The sequence below is a fragment of the Pangasianodon hypophthalmus genome, chromosome 11 (assembly GCF_027358585.1).
Source record: "Pangasianodon hypophthalmus isolate fPanHyp1 chromosome 11, fPanHyp1.pri, whole genome shotgun sequence".
Lineage (NCBI taxonomy): Eukaryota > Metazoa > Chordata > Actinopteri > Siluriformes > Pangasiidae > Pangasianodon > Pangasianodon hypophthalmus.
Genome location: NC_069720.1, coordinates 5,539,634 through 5,561,055, shown reverse-complemented (window position 1 = coordinate 5,561,055; position 21,422 = coordinate 5,539,634). Strand labels below are relative to the sequence as shown.

The 21,422-nt window shown below is 37.6% G+C and overlaps 1 protein-coding gene across 3 annotated transcripts; it reads right to left on the bottom strand.

Moving 5' to 3' along the window:
- Positions 1-4,455: 4,455 nt before the first annotated feature.
- LOC113536777 (adenosine receptor A3-like) lies at positions 4,456-21,355 on the bottom strand. 3 transcript variants are annotated; one of them, XM_053238298.1, is made up of 5 exons: positions 19,148-21,355; positions 16,566-16,683; positions 13,260-16,444; positions 9,621-9,967; positions 4,456-8,653 (listed from the first exon to the last, which is right to left on the bottom strand). In XM_053238298.1, exons 4-5 carry the CDS (start codon positions 9,883-9,885, stop codon positions 7,788-7,790), a joined length of 1,131 nt encoding a protein of 376 aa, XP_053094273.1. In that variant the 5' UTR covers positions 9,886-9,967; positions 13,260-16,444; positions 16,566-16,683; positions 19,148-21,355; the 3' UTR covers positions 4,456-7,787. The 3 variants fall into 3 exon arrangements, with proteins under 3 accessions (XP_053094273.1, XP_053094272.1, XP_053094274.1); XM_053238297.1 differs by having other exon boundaries at positions 16,566-21,355; XM_053238299.1 differs by having other exon boundaries at positions 16,229-16,444; positions 16,566-21,355.
- Between the last annotated feature and the right edge of the window lie 67 nt (positions 21,356-21,422).

The window sequence follows — 21,422 nt, the reverse complement described above, 5'->3', positions numbered from 1 at the left end:
TCTCTGCTCAGGCCGGCTGACCTCACGCACTCTATTAAAGATGCTGTTTAAAGACCATGAAATTTTTTATCAGGTTATACTTCAGGTTCTAGGAAGATGCTGTAGTTCCTGTAGAGCACACGTTACAGTCTATTTTGCCTTGATCATTAATCATGAAATACATACCGATAACTGTTATCTCAAAGTATCACATGGTATCAAGGGCGTTCACACATACAGCCACTCAGAGTGACAAAGCAACCACAGACCATTCATTTTCAATCAGAGCTGGCAACTTATGGTGACATGAGCGACAGCAACCGTTGGCGGCTAGATGTGGGCATGTCCAGCGATGCGACGAAGTTGAGAAAGGCTTGACTTTATGTAAAGACTTGGTGCAGCGACTACCAGCGGGAGTGAAGACAGTAAAGCCTATGTGATCCGTCTCCTGTCAGATACTGTAGTGCAGGAAAAATTAATTCTAGAGGTTAGAAATTGGCCAATTCTATCATCTTACGATATGTCTCTGGCGGCATACAGAGAAAAGTTAAAAAAATGATGCAAGGAAAAACGTATTCAAGATTGTGGGCATTCCAAGCAAGTTGATTAATGCATTTAATAGCCTGGAATATTAGCTGTTAATTATTACCCATGAAGACCATGTGCGAAATGACAAATGGCATACCATACCATGATTTGCTGAGTAACCTTACTTCATAGGCAATCAGATTAGGTTGATTAAATCCTAAAAGAATGCATTTAAAGCTGAGTCCTGTCCAGCCTGATATACTGCTGGAACCAGACCTCGTCTAACCGCAGCTCCCGTACCAGCCGGTGGTACTCACCATGCTGCCTGTGAGCTGGCGACTTCAGAGTTCAGTGACTGGCGACTTGCAGCCATAAAATCACTGCACGTGTGAACATACAGTCAGAGTAAGAGCATGTAAACGGAATGGATACCAGATACCAGTGTTCCTATAGTCAGCGTTGGTCCTGCAGTTTATCAGAGGAATGCTAGAGTAAATGATTAGTTACGCACTGGAGTTTGGAATCACAAAGTGCTGGCACTGGAGACTCCTTCCATAAATGATAACTAAACATCTCCTCACAGAAAATTTCACCATAACAGCAATTATTTTATTTATTTTTCTTTGTTTAAAAACATGCTTTTTTAAAATCTGTTGATTATTAGCCATAGCTTATGTGGATCATCCACCATACCAGTCCCTGTGAATTATTGGTTACTATTGAAACTATAATGTCTTAGAATGAGCACAATAATATAAACCTGTGATTTGCCTTGCTGACAGAGCTGTAATAGAAAATTATAGTTAGTTCCGGTCCACTAATTTGATTGGTCGAGTGGCGTTCCGAGAGTGCTTATATTTAGTTTAACCACACTGGGATGTTTCACAGTGTGTATCACTTCGCTCATCTGTGTTCACCACGTAAAATTTCACTTCCTTGTTCGAAATGGTAACTACAGTAGATTTAGCAGACGTGGGAAACAATACTTTTCAGGAACATAACTTTTGAATTAAAATAGGAAAGCTCATCAGACGAAGATGAAAGGGAAGAAGGAATTCAAAAGATTTCAAAAGATTTGTGAAAAGTATTATATAAATAAAATCCTCACTATAGCTGACCTTCATTCGCTAAAGCCCCCAACTCAATTAGTGAAAGCGACTATGACTGGAGATTGAAGATCTGAGAAAGAAAAACAAATGAGAATTGTGATGCAGTAACACAACGAAAATTCACTGGCATCAGATTTATTCAAAATGCATCCTTTAAGAAGAAGAAAAGGAAGAAGCTGGGATCACATTTTAAATGCTTTTAATATTTAACATCAGAATAGAATCTAACTTCCCCCAGCTTTTGAAATCTTCAAAGTGCATTTCACTCCAGATCACTAATAGCATCAAAACTCACTAAAAAGGTGGCCATGTCCTTCCCATCACCCAGACAACTCTTTATTAGACTTTATTAGGTTGGTAGCATTTATCAGGCTTTTCTCACGCATGTAGATGTAGCAGTGATGAATCATTTTTTACAGGAAAGATAATAGTCATCAAGAGGCCATGGGTAAGTCAACATGGTGCTACCACCACCATGCTTCAGTGTGATGTGAACATCATCTCCCATTTGAGCTGTGGATCTCTCCAGTTCCTTCAGAGTTACCCTTGACCTCTTGGTTGCATCTGTGACTAATGCCCCCCTTACCCATTCACTTCTACCCATCTAGTAACAGGTGCATTTATATTGAGATCACATAACATTTGATTTGCACACAGTGTGACTTCATGATTCATGAACTGATTATGGGACTTCTGATGGCTACTGGATGCACCAGAACTAATTTATGGGTTTCACAGCAACAGGGGTGAATACTCATGGAATTACAACTTTAACTGTAAGTTATGGCAAATTATATTGATTTTGTGGGATACTGTATGATATGGAATAGTTATGAAATCCTGCTCTTTCTGTATAAACTCTTTCTGTATAAGTCACAATAATCAAATTGTGGTAGTATGTGGTATGGTGTATCATTGTTCCATTCAAATTTCCTCCTATTTTATTCATCTCTTAGTTGTTTTGGAGGCATGAATAAAGGCTCTACAGGCCATATTTCATAGATCTCATTCATTTTCAGCCCAGCATGCACAAACCAATTTTGCTCAAGTGACTTGGTTATTTTGGTTGTTTCTATGTGAGTCAGCAATTAAGGCTTCTGTCATCAGATCTCTGAAACTAAACAGTAGCTGGAAACGGGGGTAGTTTGTGGTTCAAACCCACAGGTAGCCTGTATTTAGTTGTTTTCCACCCACTGTATTTTGATTAAAAGTGTATCTCAGCTTGGAAACGTAAAGATGGAAGTAAACAATGGATGACTAAATGGTACAGGCTGCCTTTGCCTGTCGCCTTGCCAACTGCATTGTTTTTAAAGAACTGATTTCCATATTTGCCTAGAGAAAGCGTGTGACCGGGTGAAAGCAGCAGCCATTAAGCAATGCTTCTGTGACCAGCTGCATGAAATTACGACACTGAGCTGTGAAACTGTGCTAATGGAGCGCAAATTGATGTTGGTTAACTTCAACAGTCCTAAAACATGTATTACTCTGTTTTAAATTCAAGTCAAAACAGTATTTATTTTGTTATCTGATGTAAAAAGGTTTAAGGACTTCATATAGTATGTAAATGATCACCTGTGGCTTCAGGTTTCAAAGTTACGTTTCACATTCTATCTGAAGTGGCACATGAAATGTGGCTGTACTCTGTATATCTTTTTGCTTATGAAGTTGTAGTTAAGAAACTTGCTCTAAAGTCACCTTGAACATCTCGACACTGTGTCCAGTGCCTGCATATTCAAATCAGTGATTTACGCAAATGCATGAGGACTTTCTTCATTCCACTGGTGTTCTGACCGCAAATTCTTTTTAATCCTCTCCTAAAAAAGCCTTCATTTACATTTCACTTGGGGAATTCTAGAAGAAGGGAGGTTTAAGCCAAGCATAAAGTCAGTGAGCTAGGAATAACAGAAACACATATGCTAAAGTACAAGAATAAAGAGCTGTACATTTCTATTGCTTAATAATCAGCAGGATCTGGTTTTCATACAGAAATATCTGTTCAGTGTTAATATTATATGACCTTATAGTTTTCTTTTATTGTGTGATTGGAGATCAAGCTACAGGGTGAGACTAAACTCAGTGCAAACCTGCCTTAATTATTTAAACTGTTAAACGTCTGTATAGTGGTCATCTGCTATAACACAAGTCACAAATAGTACTGATTTTACATTTTAAATTAAGAAATATATATCTGAAATACAAGACTTAGTGGCTTTTAAATTAAGAAAAGCCCAAAAAAGTCTGGACAACCCCCAAAATTTTGCCCAGTCTCACTGTGAACTTTCTATATATACGACAGCGCTGTTGGATTCTTGAATCTAATCAGTAGGTTGTACCGAATATCGGCTGTAGCTAATCACAGCCATGCCGATATTGTTAAACAGGCGAGAGTCAAAAACACGAAGTTAAAGAGCGGGGCATGAAATCAATGACAGCTAGAAATAACAGAGCCTTATTAATGAGATACAGAAACAGCAGGACTTGTAGTGTAATGAGACAATGGTGGTGGCTGCTGGGAAGTGGAGTCCACGGCGGACATTTTGTGAGGCTGTGATACAGCATGGAAAACTGAGTTCATGGTTGTTACCGGCACTGAAGTGACAAAGTGACAACAGGAACTAACTTGTTTCGCAGACATTCCACAGCATTAAATGTAACTATAACAGATAAAAAAATATATGTTGCTCTTTAATAAATAAAAAAAATTTAATCACTGGCAAATGACTGTGGTATAAGAGGAATAAAACACTTCAGAATAAAAAAAAACAAAACAAAACACAGCAATTTATTAAAAAAATGTTTTTTATTTTTTAAAGAACAACACATTGTACTTTTTTCCCTCTCTCTTAATGCTATTTAGACTTGTCATGTTACCAACAAACCCGAAGGCGCGCTGAAGACCTGAAGACTTTCCCGTGGTGGAAAACTTTATAAACTGTTATAAAGCTCTGACACATTGGAGACTCCTTCCATAAATGATAAATCAACGTCTCCCCTGAGAAACTTCACCACATCAACTGTTATATGTTTTTATAATGTTTTAGAATAACTGTCAGAGCTGTCTTATAGAAAATTACACAAAATCTTCTGACCAATCAGAATCAAGAATACGACAGCACTGTGATATGTATAATAAGGTTTAATTTTTTTTTTTTTTTAGGATTATTTAAAGCATTACTTTCATATTGTCATTATCCCCATAACCAATATTTCATTAAAATCTTTGTGGCCCTATTTCTGTGCCCTCCATTTGTTTCTGTTCTGTTCCAGTAGGGACAGCAGTAGGGATACAAATTCTTTCCATCTTTTTTTTCAGGGATTTGTTATCAGCTCAAAGGTTTCGGTTGCACTTGAACACTGCTTTTGAACTCCTTAAGGATCCTTGTATTATTAGTGCTGATTGCTCATGCATGTGGTGTCTGTCGTCTTGTTCTAAGGAGAGACTCATGGCTGTCTTTCGAAAAATTGGGGACAAATTAAAAAAAAAAAAAAAAAAAGAAACGACACATGATATGCTAACATCTTACTTTTCTGTATAGATTTTGTATTTACATCATTTTGTATTATGTCTTGGTTTTTCATTTTATTTTATTTTATTTATTCACCTAGGTGTGAAATGACATTTTCTTTACACATTTCATTGTCTTTTTTGTCAATAGCTCACAAATTAGCATTTGTCTTTTGTCTTTGAGTTTTGTAAGTATCTGGGCCTGCTATGTGACTAAACATAAATGTAATTTATTAAGATGTCTATTTGCAGCCAGGTTAAAATGGTATTGACCACACAGTACAGCAGTTACACTCCTAAACACCACGAAAAGAAATTTAACAGCTTTAGCTAAGCTTCTCAAACACACTGTGGTGCCATGCCAGATTAGCAGTTAGCTTAGATTAGCAGTAGTTAATAAAAATGTAAACAAGTTTAACAAGCTAGCTTATGTCAGTGTAAGTATTGTTACATAGTTAAAGCACTAGCAAGCTAATATATTAGCATTAACCTATTAACAATATCTAACTTACTGTATACAGTGTAAACCAGTAGCCAAGGATGCTATCTACCAACATTAGGCTAACTATTATGCAATTAAAAGTCTTACTGGCCAGCTAGCTAACAATAAGCGTTTGATTACATAAACCAATAGCCAAGTTTGCTTGCTTCCAACATTAGGCTAACATAAATATTATTAAAAGTGTTTGTTGGCAAGCTAGCTAACATCAGGCTAAGCATTTTTCTGTGTATGTGTAAACCAGTAGCCAAGTTTGCTAGCAAGTGTAAATGTTCACACGCAGATTGGTGGCTACTGATAGAGGGAGAGTGGGCTACAGGTGAGAATTGGCAACTAGTGTTGGGTACAAATTGTATCTGGGTTAATTATTTTCAGCTATTAAAATTTTCAAAACTTTTTAAGCCAAAGTCAAGAGAAAGGTTAAATGCAGAGCTAGTAAAATGACACTACATTGATGAGTCTTCTGTTGATGGAGAATCTTTAAGCAATGTCCTGGATGTCCCACACACTTTCCACATCCGAGTTAAGTTGAATACAGCATAATTTCTGAAATAACAGCAAATCTCTCATATAAAACAATGTTAGGGCTAATTAGCAAGTAAAAATCCATAAAGGTCCATAAAAAATAATGTTCATACAAAATCAACAGTTCAAAAAGAAATTAGTTAACGATAAATAAAAATTAAAACCATTTAATAATTTGCTGTAAAATCTTAAGTTTTCTGGTTCGAGTTGAAATAAAGTTGGTAATTATACATTATTTTGAATAGTTAAATGATTCCTAAAAATGCTGATTTTTGATTGATTTCAGTATCAGAAATGTAGCAACCTGAAATGAAACAAAATGTGTGGCGGTTCAGGAAAACCTGTCACATGTCACCCTGACAAACAGCCAAAATTGATGAAAAATTGATTTAATTAAATTAATTTATTTATTTATGGCAGGTAATACACAATGGGTTCCAAAAGTCTGAGACCCACTGAAACTCTGGGATTTTTTTAAAATGTAAAACTGAAAATAAGCAGAAAGTTATAGAATTTTGAAAATTCTAAAACAACAAAAAGGAAATGTGCAACAGCTTGACTATTCAATATTCAAGATTCTGCACTATGTCTAGGTCCCTATTTAAATGTAAGCAAATTTTTGATATTGACCATGTTAACTCCTTTGTAGAAAAGGTCAGATTTTCCGTGAGCCTGTGTTCAGCTTGTGCTCAGATGACACTCTAAACGACAATCTAAAATGGATCATAAGGTTTTGCACAAACTTGTGGAGTCCATGCCGGCTCGAGTGCACACTGTTATTAAAGCAAAAAGGGGACGTACCAAATACGAACAAACTCTGATTCATGTAAATATTTCAAAGATTCTACTTTTCACTCAAGTTGTTGTCAATAATTTAATTTGTAATGCAAATTGTTGTATTAAATTAGAAAAGAATGCAAAATAGAAGCATTTTCACTAATGCTCTCAGAATTCTGGACTCCACTGTATATTGCCTCTCTTCTTTAAGAAAACATAAATATATTTAACCACGACGACATGAAAATGTTTTATTGCCTTTTCGCGTCTGCTACAAAGATCGTATTGTGTAAAGAGCCAGATTAACAAACATAGCAGTTAAAACAATCAGTCTGCCTAAAGATGTCTAAACCTACGTGTCTTATTCTCGTGATTTGATCAAGGCTCTGAATAATTACATGTCGTGGTGAAACAGACATTAGTCTAATCAATTCAGTTTGTAATCATACATCGGCTGTCTAATCAGACTTTAAAATGCTAGAACTTTACTAATGATGATATAATTGCAAAAAAGAAACATATTTCAGTTCAGTAACTCTATATTGTATTTAAAAAAGTCAAAATTTGAGTATGTGAAAGGTTTTCCCATGTCACCACAGAATTTTAAGGTAAAATTCAGTAAATATTCCAATCAACAATGATGTCATGAGAAATCTGCAATAAAGATTTAATCAATCATAACAACAATATATACAAAAAGCAAATCCAGCCACATTCCCTGGAGATGATCTGTTTTTTTGGCTTTTCAAAAGCCAGGTGAAAAAATTCCTGAAAGGACCCCGCCATCCTCATGGGCAGGTGGTCAGGAATAAGAAATATAGGTGACGCTGGTGTAGACGTGGGATTGAGTCTATACCTGGACCTGTTAGCTCTTCTCAGAATGTGGTGGCGAACGGTCCCTGTGAAAAAGAAGCAACACCCCTTTCCTAAACCGATGATCCCTGACGCTGTAGATAATCACATTACAGCAGCTGTTCCCTGTCAGGATCCAGAAGGCGAAGAAGGAGAAGTTGCACCAGGTGTAGCCAACCACATTGCCCAGAACAAAGACAGCAATGGGTGAGAATGAGGCAGCAAAAGCGAAGGTGAGGATGCCAATAGTTTTGGCTGCCTTGATGTCTGAAAAGGAGGGTCTGTAGGAGCAGGTGTTTGCGCCTCCCTCGAGTCCCTCTGACAGGAGCTTGCGCTTGCGGGTGTAGCGGCAGATGCTAGTGAAGGACAGGATGTTAACAATCAAAGTGCTGCCCAGGAGTGTGAAGTCGAAGGCAGGAAATAGCAGCAGTATGTGGGTGTCAGCAGGCAACTGAAGACCCACCGGGAGTGGGGCATAGATACACATCCGACTGCACTCATTGTACTCCAGAGTAAAGTTGTCGCTAAAGATTAGGGGCACCACCGCAAGCAGGAAGCTGCCAGTCCATGATGCCAGGATCAGAAGCAAAGTCCGCCGCAGGGTCACAAGTGTATCTTTCTGTAATGGCCATAAGATGGCCACGCTGCGCTCCACCGTCATCAAGAAGATAGTGCTGATAGAGACGAAAGTGCAACCAGCAAACATTGGGCCGATCACCATGCAGGGCTGCCAGGAGCTGGAAGGTTCTTGTTCTGAGACTGTAGATCCACTCTGGTACCACGTAGGAGGGGTGCTGGTCACCATGATGGATATCTCAGTGTAAACGGAGAACGGTACCACCACCATCCCGACCATCATGTCAGCTATGGCCAGAGATACTGCAAAAAAACACAAATAGATGATAGCACTTTAGTTCCATGAAATGTTCATAAGACCTTCATAACAACTGATAGAAACCTACATAAATATTTATAAAGCTTAATTCCCACAAATGTTAGCTGATATAAAGACTTTTTCAATTTTAATTTTAAGTTCACATAACAAGTAGTTCCACCTCTGTACAATTACAATGAGATAAAGTACATAGTAACAAAGTACGATTACTTTGAAGTGACAAAGTATGATTACTTTGAAGTAACAGCATACTATTACTTTGAAGTAGCAATGTACAGTTACTTTGAAGTAACAGCATACTATTACTATGAAGTAACAACACAGAATTACTATGAAGTAAGAATGTACAGTTACTTTGAAGTAACAACACAGAATTACTATAAAGTAACATACTACCATTACTTTGAAGTAACAACATACAGTGTACAATTTGAGGTAATAAGATATGATTACACTTTTTCTGTACTTCTCTGTTTATTAATGATCTGTACTTGAGTTTTTCTATCACTAATAATTTTCTGCCTTGAAAGAACAATCTCTCTTTTCTACTCACTACATAACACAACATTTCTCTAATCATACAGATTCCAGAAGATTTACAGAAAATGATTGTCCTTGTTGACCTACGCTGTGCTTAAAGTACTTTTGTTATATCAAATTTCTGATCACTGCTCAAACCCCAAAACTTTCAGAAGGTCATATTTTTTTAAGGCTTCTGCTAAAGACTTAGATGCAGTTTGTCATTCAAGAAAGTATTTATTTATTTATTTATTTATTTATTGTGATAGTGAAAGATTCAAGTCAATCCAAAATTATGATTAAGATTTACGATTTAAGATTTCATTTATTTATGTTTAAAGGCACATTAGCAACTTCGTACTGCCCTCTTGTGGACCCCTTGTTGTACTGATAACTCTTTGATGATCAGAGCATGTAAATGTTTGTCGGTACCTTTGAGGTAGCCCTGTGGCGTGCGGGACTGGCGCGTCTGCATGAACACTGTGAGCGTCACCACGTTGCCGACGACAATGGCGAAGGCCAGACCGACCATGAACGCCACAGTCAGTGTACGGTTCAGTAATCCACAGCAGCACATGGTGCAAGGAGGCTCTGGAGAACGAGACACTCCTGGAGATCCAGCTGATGTGTGATTAGAAATGTCGATTAGCACACCAGGGCCCCAGGGCACGCTGAGGTTTGCCGTCACTGAGGCCATTCTATACCATTAATCCCTTTGTGAAGGGTCAAGGTGAAGTGAATTTGTTGCTGGGGCCTTTGCGATTAGATTTAACACAACCCTATAGAATGACAGAAAGAGAGAAAATACAGTGAGGTAGCTCTATCAAAAATACTGATATGATTTCTCTTATTTTTGTTGCTTTGTGCAGTGACAGTTAAGAAATAATAAACAATTTTAGTGAACAACCTCATCAAATGAATCAAAATCCTGCAGGCAATCAGTAATAAATCAGGCGTCCCAGTCAACATAATGAAATGGCCAGTACTTACTTGGTACAAGAAAAGTAATATATTCCATTATTGACCCTCCTCAGTTTCTTTCCTATACAAGAGCAAGCACAGTGGAGCTAGCTAATAACAGTTAATTATAGCTTATCCGAGGAAATGCATTAATTATGATGGTGGAATGTAAGTTAGATTCTGTAATGTACTTGTAGATGGCTTAATGAGTGTCTGCACATGAATATGAGTGTGTGTGTGTGTGTGTGTGTGTGTGTGTGTGCGCGCACGTGTCTTGGTCTGTGCGGGCAAGGTCTCGCCATTTCCACTTCGCTCACCAATCCCAATCCCAGCTGCTGCCCCTGTCAGTACTTCTAATCTGCCGTTTCTGGACATATCCCCTCAGGCAGTCCTTGTGCTAACCTTAGACTTAGCATGCTAATCATTAAGTGCTAAGCAGAAGCCCAGCTGAGGCGGCTTGCTAGATATGACAGGATCCCAGCAGGACCACTGACTGTCTCATACATACACATACTCATCAGTACTGACACTCTCCCTTGGTTTCTTGCTGTCTGAAGGGTTTCATTAGACCTGCATTTAGTTTGTGGCAATCTAATAGTGAACATGGATTCCCTTCACTGGACTCTCTTCTGAATTAGCAGAAGAAAAATGTTAAAACACTCTAATATGAGAAGCTTGAGGAAAGATGGGTTATACACTGGAATGAGGCAGTTCTCTCAGTAAGCATTCTTACACATTAATATTTTAAAAATATTACAGTTTTAGCTGCAATCTTTGGGGTCCAAGGACCAACTACAAATAGCTTGTCAGTGCCCATCAGTTTTACATAGACTGTTCCAGCACTGAACTGATCTAAAAATCAGTCATTTTAATCATTTTATCCACTCGGACTAACTGATAGACACATTACAGCTAAACTGAACCTACATTTTTTTTTAAAGTCAACTTAAAAAATATTCATTTTCACTCTTCAGATTGTTGTGAGTCAAAGAAAAAATGTTTAGACTAGCAAACCAACTGTATCCACTTGTTATATTTAATGTATTATCCATTTTATCTGAAAAACAGGAACTCTCCCTAGTGGCCAGTTTTTTTGAGGTTATATTTTGTGCTGTTACTCCATTGTTTACACTGTCACACTATTACGCCATTGTTTACACTGTCACACACCTTCTGAAAGCTAATGGCACTATGTACCTGAGGTAAGGACATCGCTGCCAAGCTGCATATTAGAGCTGAAAGTCATCTGGAGTAACCTACCTTCACTACATAGGATTTTATAGAAAATTATCAACACAGACTCCTTTCCTTTCCATAAAAGGTTTCCATGAAGCCTATGCCTTAGCTCCATGCTTTTGTATAATACTTCTCCGAGTGTGAGTGAAGACAGTTTAAAAAAAAGAAGAAGAAATAACAGTCAGAGGGTTTCAGCTTGATACTTCCCCAACCTCCGTTCTCAAAGGCTGCTCTTCTGTTTCTTCCACCTTACAAACAAGTCCCATGAGACAGATTTTGTTCCTTGGAAACTCAAAACTTCACTCCACTCCACTTCTCAAAAATACAATCCTCGACAGTAATAAACATCAGGATTAAAGACCAATTTCTGATGTAAACTTTGCTTTGTAAACTTTGGAATTGCTTCTCTCCAGTTATATCAAAGTACGGCTTTTGACACGTTTAACCACGATATTCTGCTCTCCTGAATTTCAATCTGTTGGTATTTCTGACTCTGATACAAACATAACAAGAAAAAAACACTTAAGAAGCTTGTCATATTACAAATGCCTTCACACTGAGGATTTTCCCATGTTGGAAAACCAGGAACAGCTTTATATCTGACTGTTACAAAGCATTGACACTGGACGCTCTTTCCATAAATGCTATATAAACATCTCACAGAACATCTAACCATATTAACAAATAGTGTTTTTTTTTTTTAAAAATTTGTTTAAATGTGGAGCATCCACCATACAAGTCCCTGTTTATGTTGTTCCTATAGAAATGCTAATGTATTAGAACAAGAACCTTGCATCGTGCCTTTGTAGAAATTTAATCAACATTTTCTGACCAATCAGAATGAAGCATAAAAAATTGCTTTAGTGTCATAGTAAATAGTCATTAGTAAACATAAGGTGTCCCTCAAGGATCAGTCCTCGGTCTCCTCGTTTTTATCATGTATATGCTTCTTCTTGTCCAGATTATTCGCATGTACTCGGACTTCCACTGTTATGCCAGTGATATAGAGATGTATTATATATTTGCAGAGAAGTATTATACGTTTGCATCTCAGGAGACCCTGAGGTTAAGAACCTGTGGGTTATTGGGTAAAATTGAGCCACATTTTGTAACCAGTGTTTTTAAAAAATCTGGGTGGTTTGTACCATGGGCTATGCCAGCCTCATCACGCTCCATCTCACTCAGAATTACATTATCCTCTCACTTTATTTGCACTTTCTTTCCTTCAGTGCATTTATTTAACATGCCACATTCACCTCTTTAGGCACTGTACCCTGATATGGATTGTAATGTGCCTGAATGTGTTGCTAAATGTTTAGTCAAGGTGCGTTTTTAGTTCTTTGGTACAGATCTTTTCTTCACATCCTAATGTAGCAGTAGAAACTAACTCATTTTTGCAGAAGAGTCTAGTGCTCTGTGACAGGAATGCCAAGGAAAGAATAAATTTAATCTCCATAAAAAATATCACCAATACCCTAAAAATGTAATGTGTGTAAAACAGTGTTACTGAATTTTTATAAATAACGAATGTTATCTTTTAACCCATGCCATGTTGTGTATGATGTGAAAAGAAATATTAAGAAGTACACTAAGATAATAATAATAATAATAATAATAATAATAATAATTATTATAATAATAATAAAAGGTTAAGTCAAGAAGCCATAATGATCCCTATATCTCTGAGGTAACATGTAAAGCTTCTGTGTAAAACTTTATGAAGCATGTTTATCTATCAGAGTAGAACCAAGTAGATCAATTTAGGACCCTAAGGACCCATAACTATCCAAATAACTCAAAAAATATTGTAAAAATTAATATGCACATTTGATTGAATTCCCCAATGTATAATTTATATGTTCAGTTCATTCTTACCTTCATTTCATAGTTTCCTAGTTCCTTCCATGTGAATGAATGAATAGTGTCCACTGATCAGCAGGATGCATGTAAAAGTCCAGTAGTTACATCATGTTAAGTCCAGGTTCAGTCCAGACATCAACAGATGTTGAGCATCAAATCCACTGAAAAACATCTTCCAAACCTGCTCACAGGTGAGATTTCTGCTCCCTCCTCACCTTCCTTGCTTTCCTCTTACTCCCTTTCTCCCTCTCTCTCATTTCTCATTCTCTCTCTCTTTCTACCTTGCACACCCCTCCCCTGGATTGATTCATCCAATGGTCTCTCCGTTCTCTTTAATCATCTCATCTCATGTCCCTGATTCCTGCGCTGCACTGTCCTCCCCTCTTTCTCTTTTCCAGTCTTTTCCAATGGCTTTTCCTCCAGTACCCTATAATCGGGGGGTGGTTCACTTACTCAGAGCTCAATGGCTGCTTTTTTACTCATTTCCTTTAATATATACATGCCTTCTCTCCATCTCATACACACTTGCACACATATACAGTATATAATCCATAATATGGGTCATTTTCTTTCAGCCAGAGCTGCCACTATTATGTATAATTACCTATCTAAAAGCATATACATGACAGCATCCACCTATATTTATGTGCTGTATATACTTAAACCACACACAAATGTAAAGGGGTAACAAAGTAAAAGCAGTGTGTCATTACATAACAATAAGGAATGTGGAGGATGTGCAGAAACATGTTCATATACAACATGCAAGTTAAGTTATATAACTCTGTATTATGAATAGTGGAAAAACAAGAACATGGCATGGGACACCGTAAGGCAATATATGTCTTATGGACATTTTATAAACAGGTCTGTTGTAAAAGAAGACACAAGACAGGCTGCAGAACATCTTAAAAAGGCAGTGTAAACCTTGGCATAAATGGGATAGTTTCCCTGTCTTCAAAAATAAAAAGATAAAATTTCATTTTTGGCATTAATATAAGATTATTTGCTCTCAAAAATGACTTAAAGCAGATTACTGTGGAACCAAGCACACTAGTATATTGCTGCCTCAATCCTACTCCATCAGTCATTGCAAATTTGGTTTAATAAGGATTCCACCCTCTTTATTCAGTAGTTTATAAAATAGCACTTGATCCAGCACTGTCACCTCCAGCTCCAGATCCAGTCCGGACTTTACAGTTTTCTAACTCACCTGAGCTCCAACTCACCTGTATCTCATTTCCTGTAAATCACTCAGTGTATTTAAACAGCACCCTTTCGCTCAGTTATTTGCAAGGTTTTGTCATTTCATTTTGCAATTCTGAATGTTTTTGCTTTGTCTTCCTGGTGTTGACCTTTTTTTTTTCTGCTTCATTCATTTCTTGATCCATTGTTCCCTGTTTACATTTGATCATATGTCCTTTTACCTGTTTTTTTGATTATGCTCATTGTTATTAAATGCATTAACTTACAACTACAACAGCTTTTGAGTCCATGACAGGCACATCTTATTATTTTGCATTATTCTATTATTTTTTTTATATCCTTCTCTGACAGTTAATTGCACACACATGCTAATGTAGCCATGAGATACTAAATCAAGGTTGTGAAATTGTTCTCAGCAAGCTCCACTCCATGTGTACAAATTTTGCTCAAGGTCTGAATACAGATGTGGTCAATTTCAGTATGAACTCTTCATTACTTGTGAGTAACTGAACTCTGAATATGGTCCCTGAGGAGCACATTTCAGTTTGCATGTTAAATTGTCGAGGGAATGGTGAGAGTATTTTGGCTGACAAAATAAATGTAGTCCATCTATTCAAATCTCCACTGGAGAGGAAATCAGAGATAAATATTCAGCTAACCCCAAAAAAACCCATGCTGTTCCCACACATTCATGATGATAAGCAAAATAAATGGACGTCCACGTGAGGCAGGTAGTCCAAGACCGTTACATGCTGAAAAAGTCAGACAGCTTGATATGTTTTCCAATGAAAGCTATGTTATTTTAACCAGTGTGTTCTATTTGGGTTAAAATGATTCATTTCAAAGTGTTTCTAAAGTTGGATCAAGGCTTTTTTTTTTTCAATATAGAAATTCCCAAATGAACCTGAATTATGGATGATAAAGTAATTTTGACAAGGTGAAATAAAAGTACTATAATTATCTTATATTTGTGAATCTGAAACAAAAAAGTTTGTCCTTGTCATATTCTGTCCATCATTTATCCTCCCATCTTATGGCACCAAGACCAGGATTTTACAGATTTAATTAATTAATTAATTTCCTAGATGCATTTATACAAAATGACTTACATTTAAGACAAGATACTATCTAAACATACAGTTAGGCAGATCTTGCACAAGCATCCTACTGTGCTACATTGGCAGGCCTGGGATTTGAACCCAAGGCTCTCTGATCATTAGCTCAGAATCTCAGACACTGAAAACCTTATGCTGAACTGGAGTAAAAGAATTTTTTAATATTGTGTGTTAACCCAGTAAATAGGACACACAACTTATTCAGACAATGAGATACAAAATTGAAGTCATGAAATCATCATGTATGCATGCAATGTACTTTTTTATGCTGTCACTGTGCTATTTTGAGTTCAAAAATGAATACATTCATCCGATTAATTCATAATGTCATATTTAGTTTTATATTGCCATTTAACATTGGCCTGTACATGTTTTAACAGGAACATTTCTCTGAATGTTGACTTTTCATAGTTGATATTCACCAGACTCTTTGAAAAACTGTTTTAAATATATTATAAAGACAAAAGAAAAGAATGTGGATATGACTGTGTGTTCTGTTCATAAAGTAAACGTAAAGTTGATTTATCGCCGCATGAACGTCACTTCAGGAATGGAGATTGCGTGTTTCAGACCTTTTATATATCATGCGTGAATGGATATAGTATGAACACAGAGCAGTTCTGTGGTGTGTTTCTGTGTAACAATGACACTAATGATACTCACCTCATCCTCTCACTCAGACACAGATGCTTTATATCCCTGCAGATATATCCTCAAGTCAAGAGCTTGTGATCTTCCTGGAGAATCACACCATCTGACACACAACCTTAATGTAATTCTGGACGACCAATTATCTTTCTTGTGTCACATTGCTGACCTGACTCGGGTATGCAGGTTTCTCCTTTAGGACATTCAGGTATTTATTCATTTCCTTGTCATCTAGAGAATGAACAGATATATCATGCTGCAGCATTTCATTCTACTCCTGTAACTGATCCTAAACTAGCTTCCTACAAACAATGATGCTTGCCTACAAAGCCAAAAACAGACTCCCACCTACCTGAAGGACGTTCCCTTTCAGCCTCTAGCACAGTTCAACTGGACCCACCACCCCTCGAGGTACAAGCAAGACGTGCATCAAGACTCGTCTCTGTCCTGGCACTCAGGTGGCAAATGAACTTCAAAAAATCAAAAAATCACTAAAAACTTAAATGAGCACTAATTTTAAAACATCTCGACTTGTACTAACTTGTCTCTCTAGCTTGATAGTATTCTTAGACCCTGATCTATTTGTTCTAGCATAAGGATATGTTTTTTTTTTAATAAAGCTGTGGTTTGCCGAATGCTAAAAATGTAAATATAAATGTAAATATAAACAACAGACTTTTACAGGTGATTTTTATATACAATAATGCACAAAAACCTGGGCCTGCGGTTTTTGTACAGCTAAACACTCTGACCTTGTACAAAAATATGTGCCCCATGTGTCGGCTTGCTAAACGGATTATTGTACATACATCTTTATGTTCAAAGCATTTTTTTGTTAATGAAACTACATTTGAATAAAGTTTCTTGAATGAGAAATACACTTCTCATTTACAAATACTTTTCCAAAAGAACCAGTTATATGTATGTAACCGAGTAACTAAGCAACAGCAGTACAAAGGTCCTCATTTACAAATCCATGCTTTCTAAATTCCATTAAAAGGCTAATTATTTCTTTTGAGTGACCTACAATATAAAAAAATGTTGCTATTTAACAGATATAAGCTCATCTTCCATTGATTTGGTCGCTTTTCTAGATCATGGTGCAGTGTGCACTTGTCCGGTTTAGCTCCACACAGTTGCACCTAGTGGTCAAAAATGGGAATTACAAGAAGCTAGCAGAGACCCACTGGGACAGGAATCACGCTGCCCATGCTGGGGAGGAGGAGCGGGCATGAAAGTTAATTTCAGGGTGCCAGGGTCTTGGTTTTTACATCAAATTGGGTTAGTTTAAAAATAGTCCATGGCCACCAAGATCTAGTTTTATAGCAATAATAAAATAATTAAATTTTAAACAATTTCCAAACAAAGGCAAAGCGTAAGTGCAGAAAGTGTGCATATGATGTACAGAACTATTTCTATTGTAAGAGATTTTGCAAAGGTTGGAAGAAGGAAAGGGGAATGGGGTCACCGGTGACGTGAATGTCATATTCACTATTTAATCATTTTTGTTAACTTTTGATACTGATTGAACATTTGTGAAATCAAATGCATTGTTGCTGTAAATTTCTTTAAATTTCTGTCTTTTTTCCTGTTGCTTTACGTGGGAGGCTGTATTGGAGGCCAGTGGTTTTGCAGTTGAGCAGAATTAAATTAAATGCCCCAGGGCTTTTTCTATAACAAGGATGTGTTTAGAAAGAAGATCTCAGTCAGAGATAATCAACATAAATGATTTGAACTCTCTGACACATGAGCCCAGCAGGCTGTGCGCTATTCTGATTAGGCGTTATAGGCTGTTATTTTCTTCTATGTCCCGAGTGCATACAAGCTTCATGGAAATACACAGATTTTCATGTCATTAATGCAAAAATAACTCTGAAATCAAATTGAACATTTTGTTCAGTGTTACGTAAGGACATAAAAGTCCTTTTTAAAAAGAAAAAAGTGGAGATGGCACCAATCCAATACCCAGGATCAGTATCTGTCCAATAGCAGCAAAAAATGGTAGAGCACATATAGGAGAAAAGCTATCAGTTGTCAAAACCTGTAAAAATGGCAAAGATTTGGAAAAGTAATTTATTTTTGGAACAGGAAATATTAATAAAGATAAAGAGATTTTAGATAAAGAGAGAATGTTTTTTTCTTTTGTTAGGATTGATTTTATTATATTTATACTTATACTTTATTATATTTACAGTGTAAGTGAATTTTGTGTGAAAGAGTTTATCTGTGAAGTGCTTCAGTTAAAAAAATAATAAAAAAAAATCAGATGGGTATGGGTATTGGCTGATACTCAAGTTTTCAGTATTGATATCGGTGTCGTGAAAAAAGTGGAATCATGCTATTTCTAGAAAAGAGAATTTTCATATGTCTGCAAAAGAGACATATGTGGTGGTCTGGGAAAACCCACAGGATATCTATATATCTATATTTTATTTACTTTCAGGCCTTGCCTAGTCTGTAATGATCATGTTCAATAAGGAGCCAGTTTAGCTAATGTGGTAGTTAAAGATATTTAAAACATAACAGCCTAAAGATATTTAAAACATTGCTAGTTATGTTGGCTTGACAAAGCTACCATTCTGTTCTGCTGTTTAAGCTTCTTCTTCTTCTTGTTGTTCTTCTTATTATTATTATCCGAGACCCAAAATTTCTAAATGCTATTCCTTCTAGAGCTTTCAAGCTACATGCACCAAACTCTTCTAACTGATCGGAATTACAGTTTTCCAGTTACTGAAGCTCAAAATGGCCAAAATTCAAGTTGACTTCCATTTAAACATTTGGACCGTTATAACTCCTAAACCTTTCAAGCTACATTCACTAAACTCGGTCCTTCAGACTATTCTGACTTATCAAGCTGTATTTTTTTTAAACTGAACGGACTTACAGTTTTCCCGTAGTGGACAATCAAATATCCCAAAAATCCCATAGACTTACAGTGATGGAATGTTCAGAGTCTGGCTCAAGAGTGTTCACGATTTCAAACTCCAACTGTCAAAACTCATACACACCAGTGTGCACACGGCCTGAAGCCCCTCTTCTCTCCCTCTCACTCTGTCAATGTACCTGTAACAGAGACACTCACTTCATCTATCTCTCTATCAAGGCCACACACTCTCTCTATCCATCCATCTATCAATCTAACAGTATCACTCTCTCACTCCTTCTGTCTTTCTACTAATAACACTCTCTCTCCATCTATCTACTTGTGTCGCTCTCTCACTCCATTTGGCTTTCTACTTGTATCACTCTATCTGTCATCTATCTTTCTACCAGTAACTGTCTGTCTTTCTGTCTGTCTGTCTGTCTGTCATCTATTCTTTCTTTCTATCTTTCAACTTCAAACTATCTTCAATCTCATGAAACAGTTTCAACCTTTCAGACTGGCTTTGTCAAGCACCAGCTCTGTCATGACAAACTTTACCTATCTAGTTACTCACTGTGTTTGCTCTCGCAATGAATGTCACACACTGATCAACTTGTTGGATATGCTGTAGAGATCCTAATCAAATCTTTAAAGGCAAATGCAGCCTTTAAAATGCAAGAACTTTACTTGTGATTGAGATGCAAAAGAGAAAAATATTTCAGGAAGTTTGTAGTTTGAGAACTATGTATAGTAGAAAATGTCAAAACCCCCAGGTTGCCACACATATGGCCAACAATCCATACATTCAGGTAAATCAGAATGTTGATTTGGATTAAGTATGTTTAGTCAGTATATAATGGGAGGCTCATTATTCATTGGCTCTCTGCAAGTTGACAAATCTTTGGACTTTGTCCTGTAGTGTTCCCACTGCAACGGGAAAAACCTGAACTTGTCAAATCTGTTGACTCTCTGACGCAGTGTCGATGACTAATATCCAGCTGCACACTTGTCCCTCACTGCCATTATTTATCAACCAAACATGGACAGTCATGGCATTGTGCAAATGCAGTATCTTTTGAAATCATCAATTGGTTGTAATATTTCTGTAATAATCAAATAGCAAAAATCAAAAACACAAAACCTTTTTTAAAAGAATATTTAATTTCACTAAACAAAAGAGGCCTAATTTAATTTATGAAAATACACTTGGACTTAAACTGTGATTTTTTTAAAATGCTTATCTTCTCTTGTAAGGCTGATTCTGATCATATACATCATTGTTTGGGTCTGTGGAAGCGGAGGCGTGATCGAGCGCTGGTTTGTGAATGGAGGGTGGAGCTGGAGAAGGTGAGTGGTAAAGGTTGCACACCTGAGAAGAATTGTATTAACAAAGGTTCTGTGTTGCAGTGAGCTGTGGCGAGGATAAAAAGGGGAGAGATGAGCGCCTCAAGAGAAAGGCCCAACCAGCACAGAGCCTTGTGTGTGCGTGTGTCTGTGTGAAATAAAACTGCTGATAAGTGAAAGCAAAAGAATAAAGCACTTTGTGAGTGATTGCAAGTCTGCCTCCCGTATTTTCACTCTCTTCCTGACCAGAGCAAGTGTCACACTGTCACACAGGATAAACCTGTGGCATCTCTGGATGAGGCAGGTAGCTGCCTGAAGACCACCTGGCGGCATATCCGGGGTCAGGCGATCCCCTCCCTTCTCCTTCTCTCTCTCTGTCTCTCGCTCTTGTACCTCTCATCCTCCTCCTTGCCCCGCTCTTTCCCCGTCCCTGCACCATGGAAATGGGGGCCAATTCCCCCAAAATCCATTCCCTGATCCCATGGTTTCCCACCCCCTCCCTCTCCATCTGTGTCTGTCTCTTCTTCCACTCAGGTTGGTGACTCCAGAGCCACAGGTCTAGGATTAAGGCCTGGGCTGGTCTGCTGGCATTGCAGGGAACTCGGGCATTTCCAGGACCAATGCCGCCACATGATGGAGGTGGGGCCGTTGGTCCGGATACACCCCCGATCGAGCTGGGATGCACTGCATACCGGGGAGTGGCCAAGGGGGTACATACCACGTCTTGGAGGATTCAGGCTGTAACCAGACCTCAATTCACCACTGCCTGGTTCAAGGTGAGGCATTGGGGAATGCATGTGTGGTGAAGGTGAGGTGTGGGCATGGAGATGTTCACAAATATCCACTGGTGCCTGTCATCATCAAATTCCAGGGCAAAAACACAGAGGCGGTTAGTCCTCACCTCACCTATCTACTAATCCTGGGGACAAATTCCGAACATTCGTGAAAGAAATGTTTGTGGATGGGTCTTGCAGTGGTGAGCGACAGTGTGGAATGTGCACA

Bases quoted from the DNA above. Each gene is read 5' to 3' on its own strand.
- LOC113536777 (XM_053238297.1), bottom strand. From the start codon at position 9,885: ATGGCCTCAGTGACGGCAAACCTCAGCGTGCCCTGGGGCCCTGGTGTG. The intron at 8,654-9,620 runs GTACCGACAAAC...GTTTTTTTGCAG, and splicing joins GCCACAGGGCTACCTCAAAG to TATCTCTGGCCATAGCTGAC.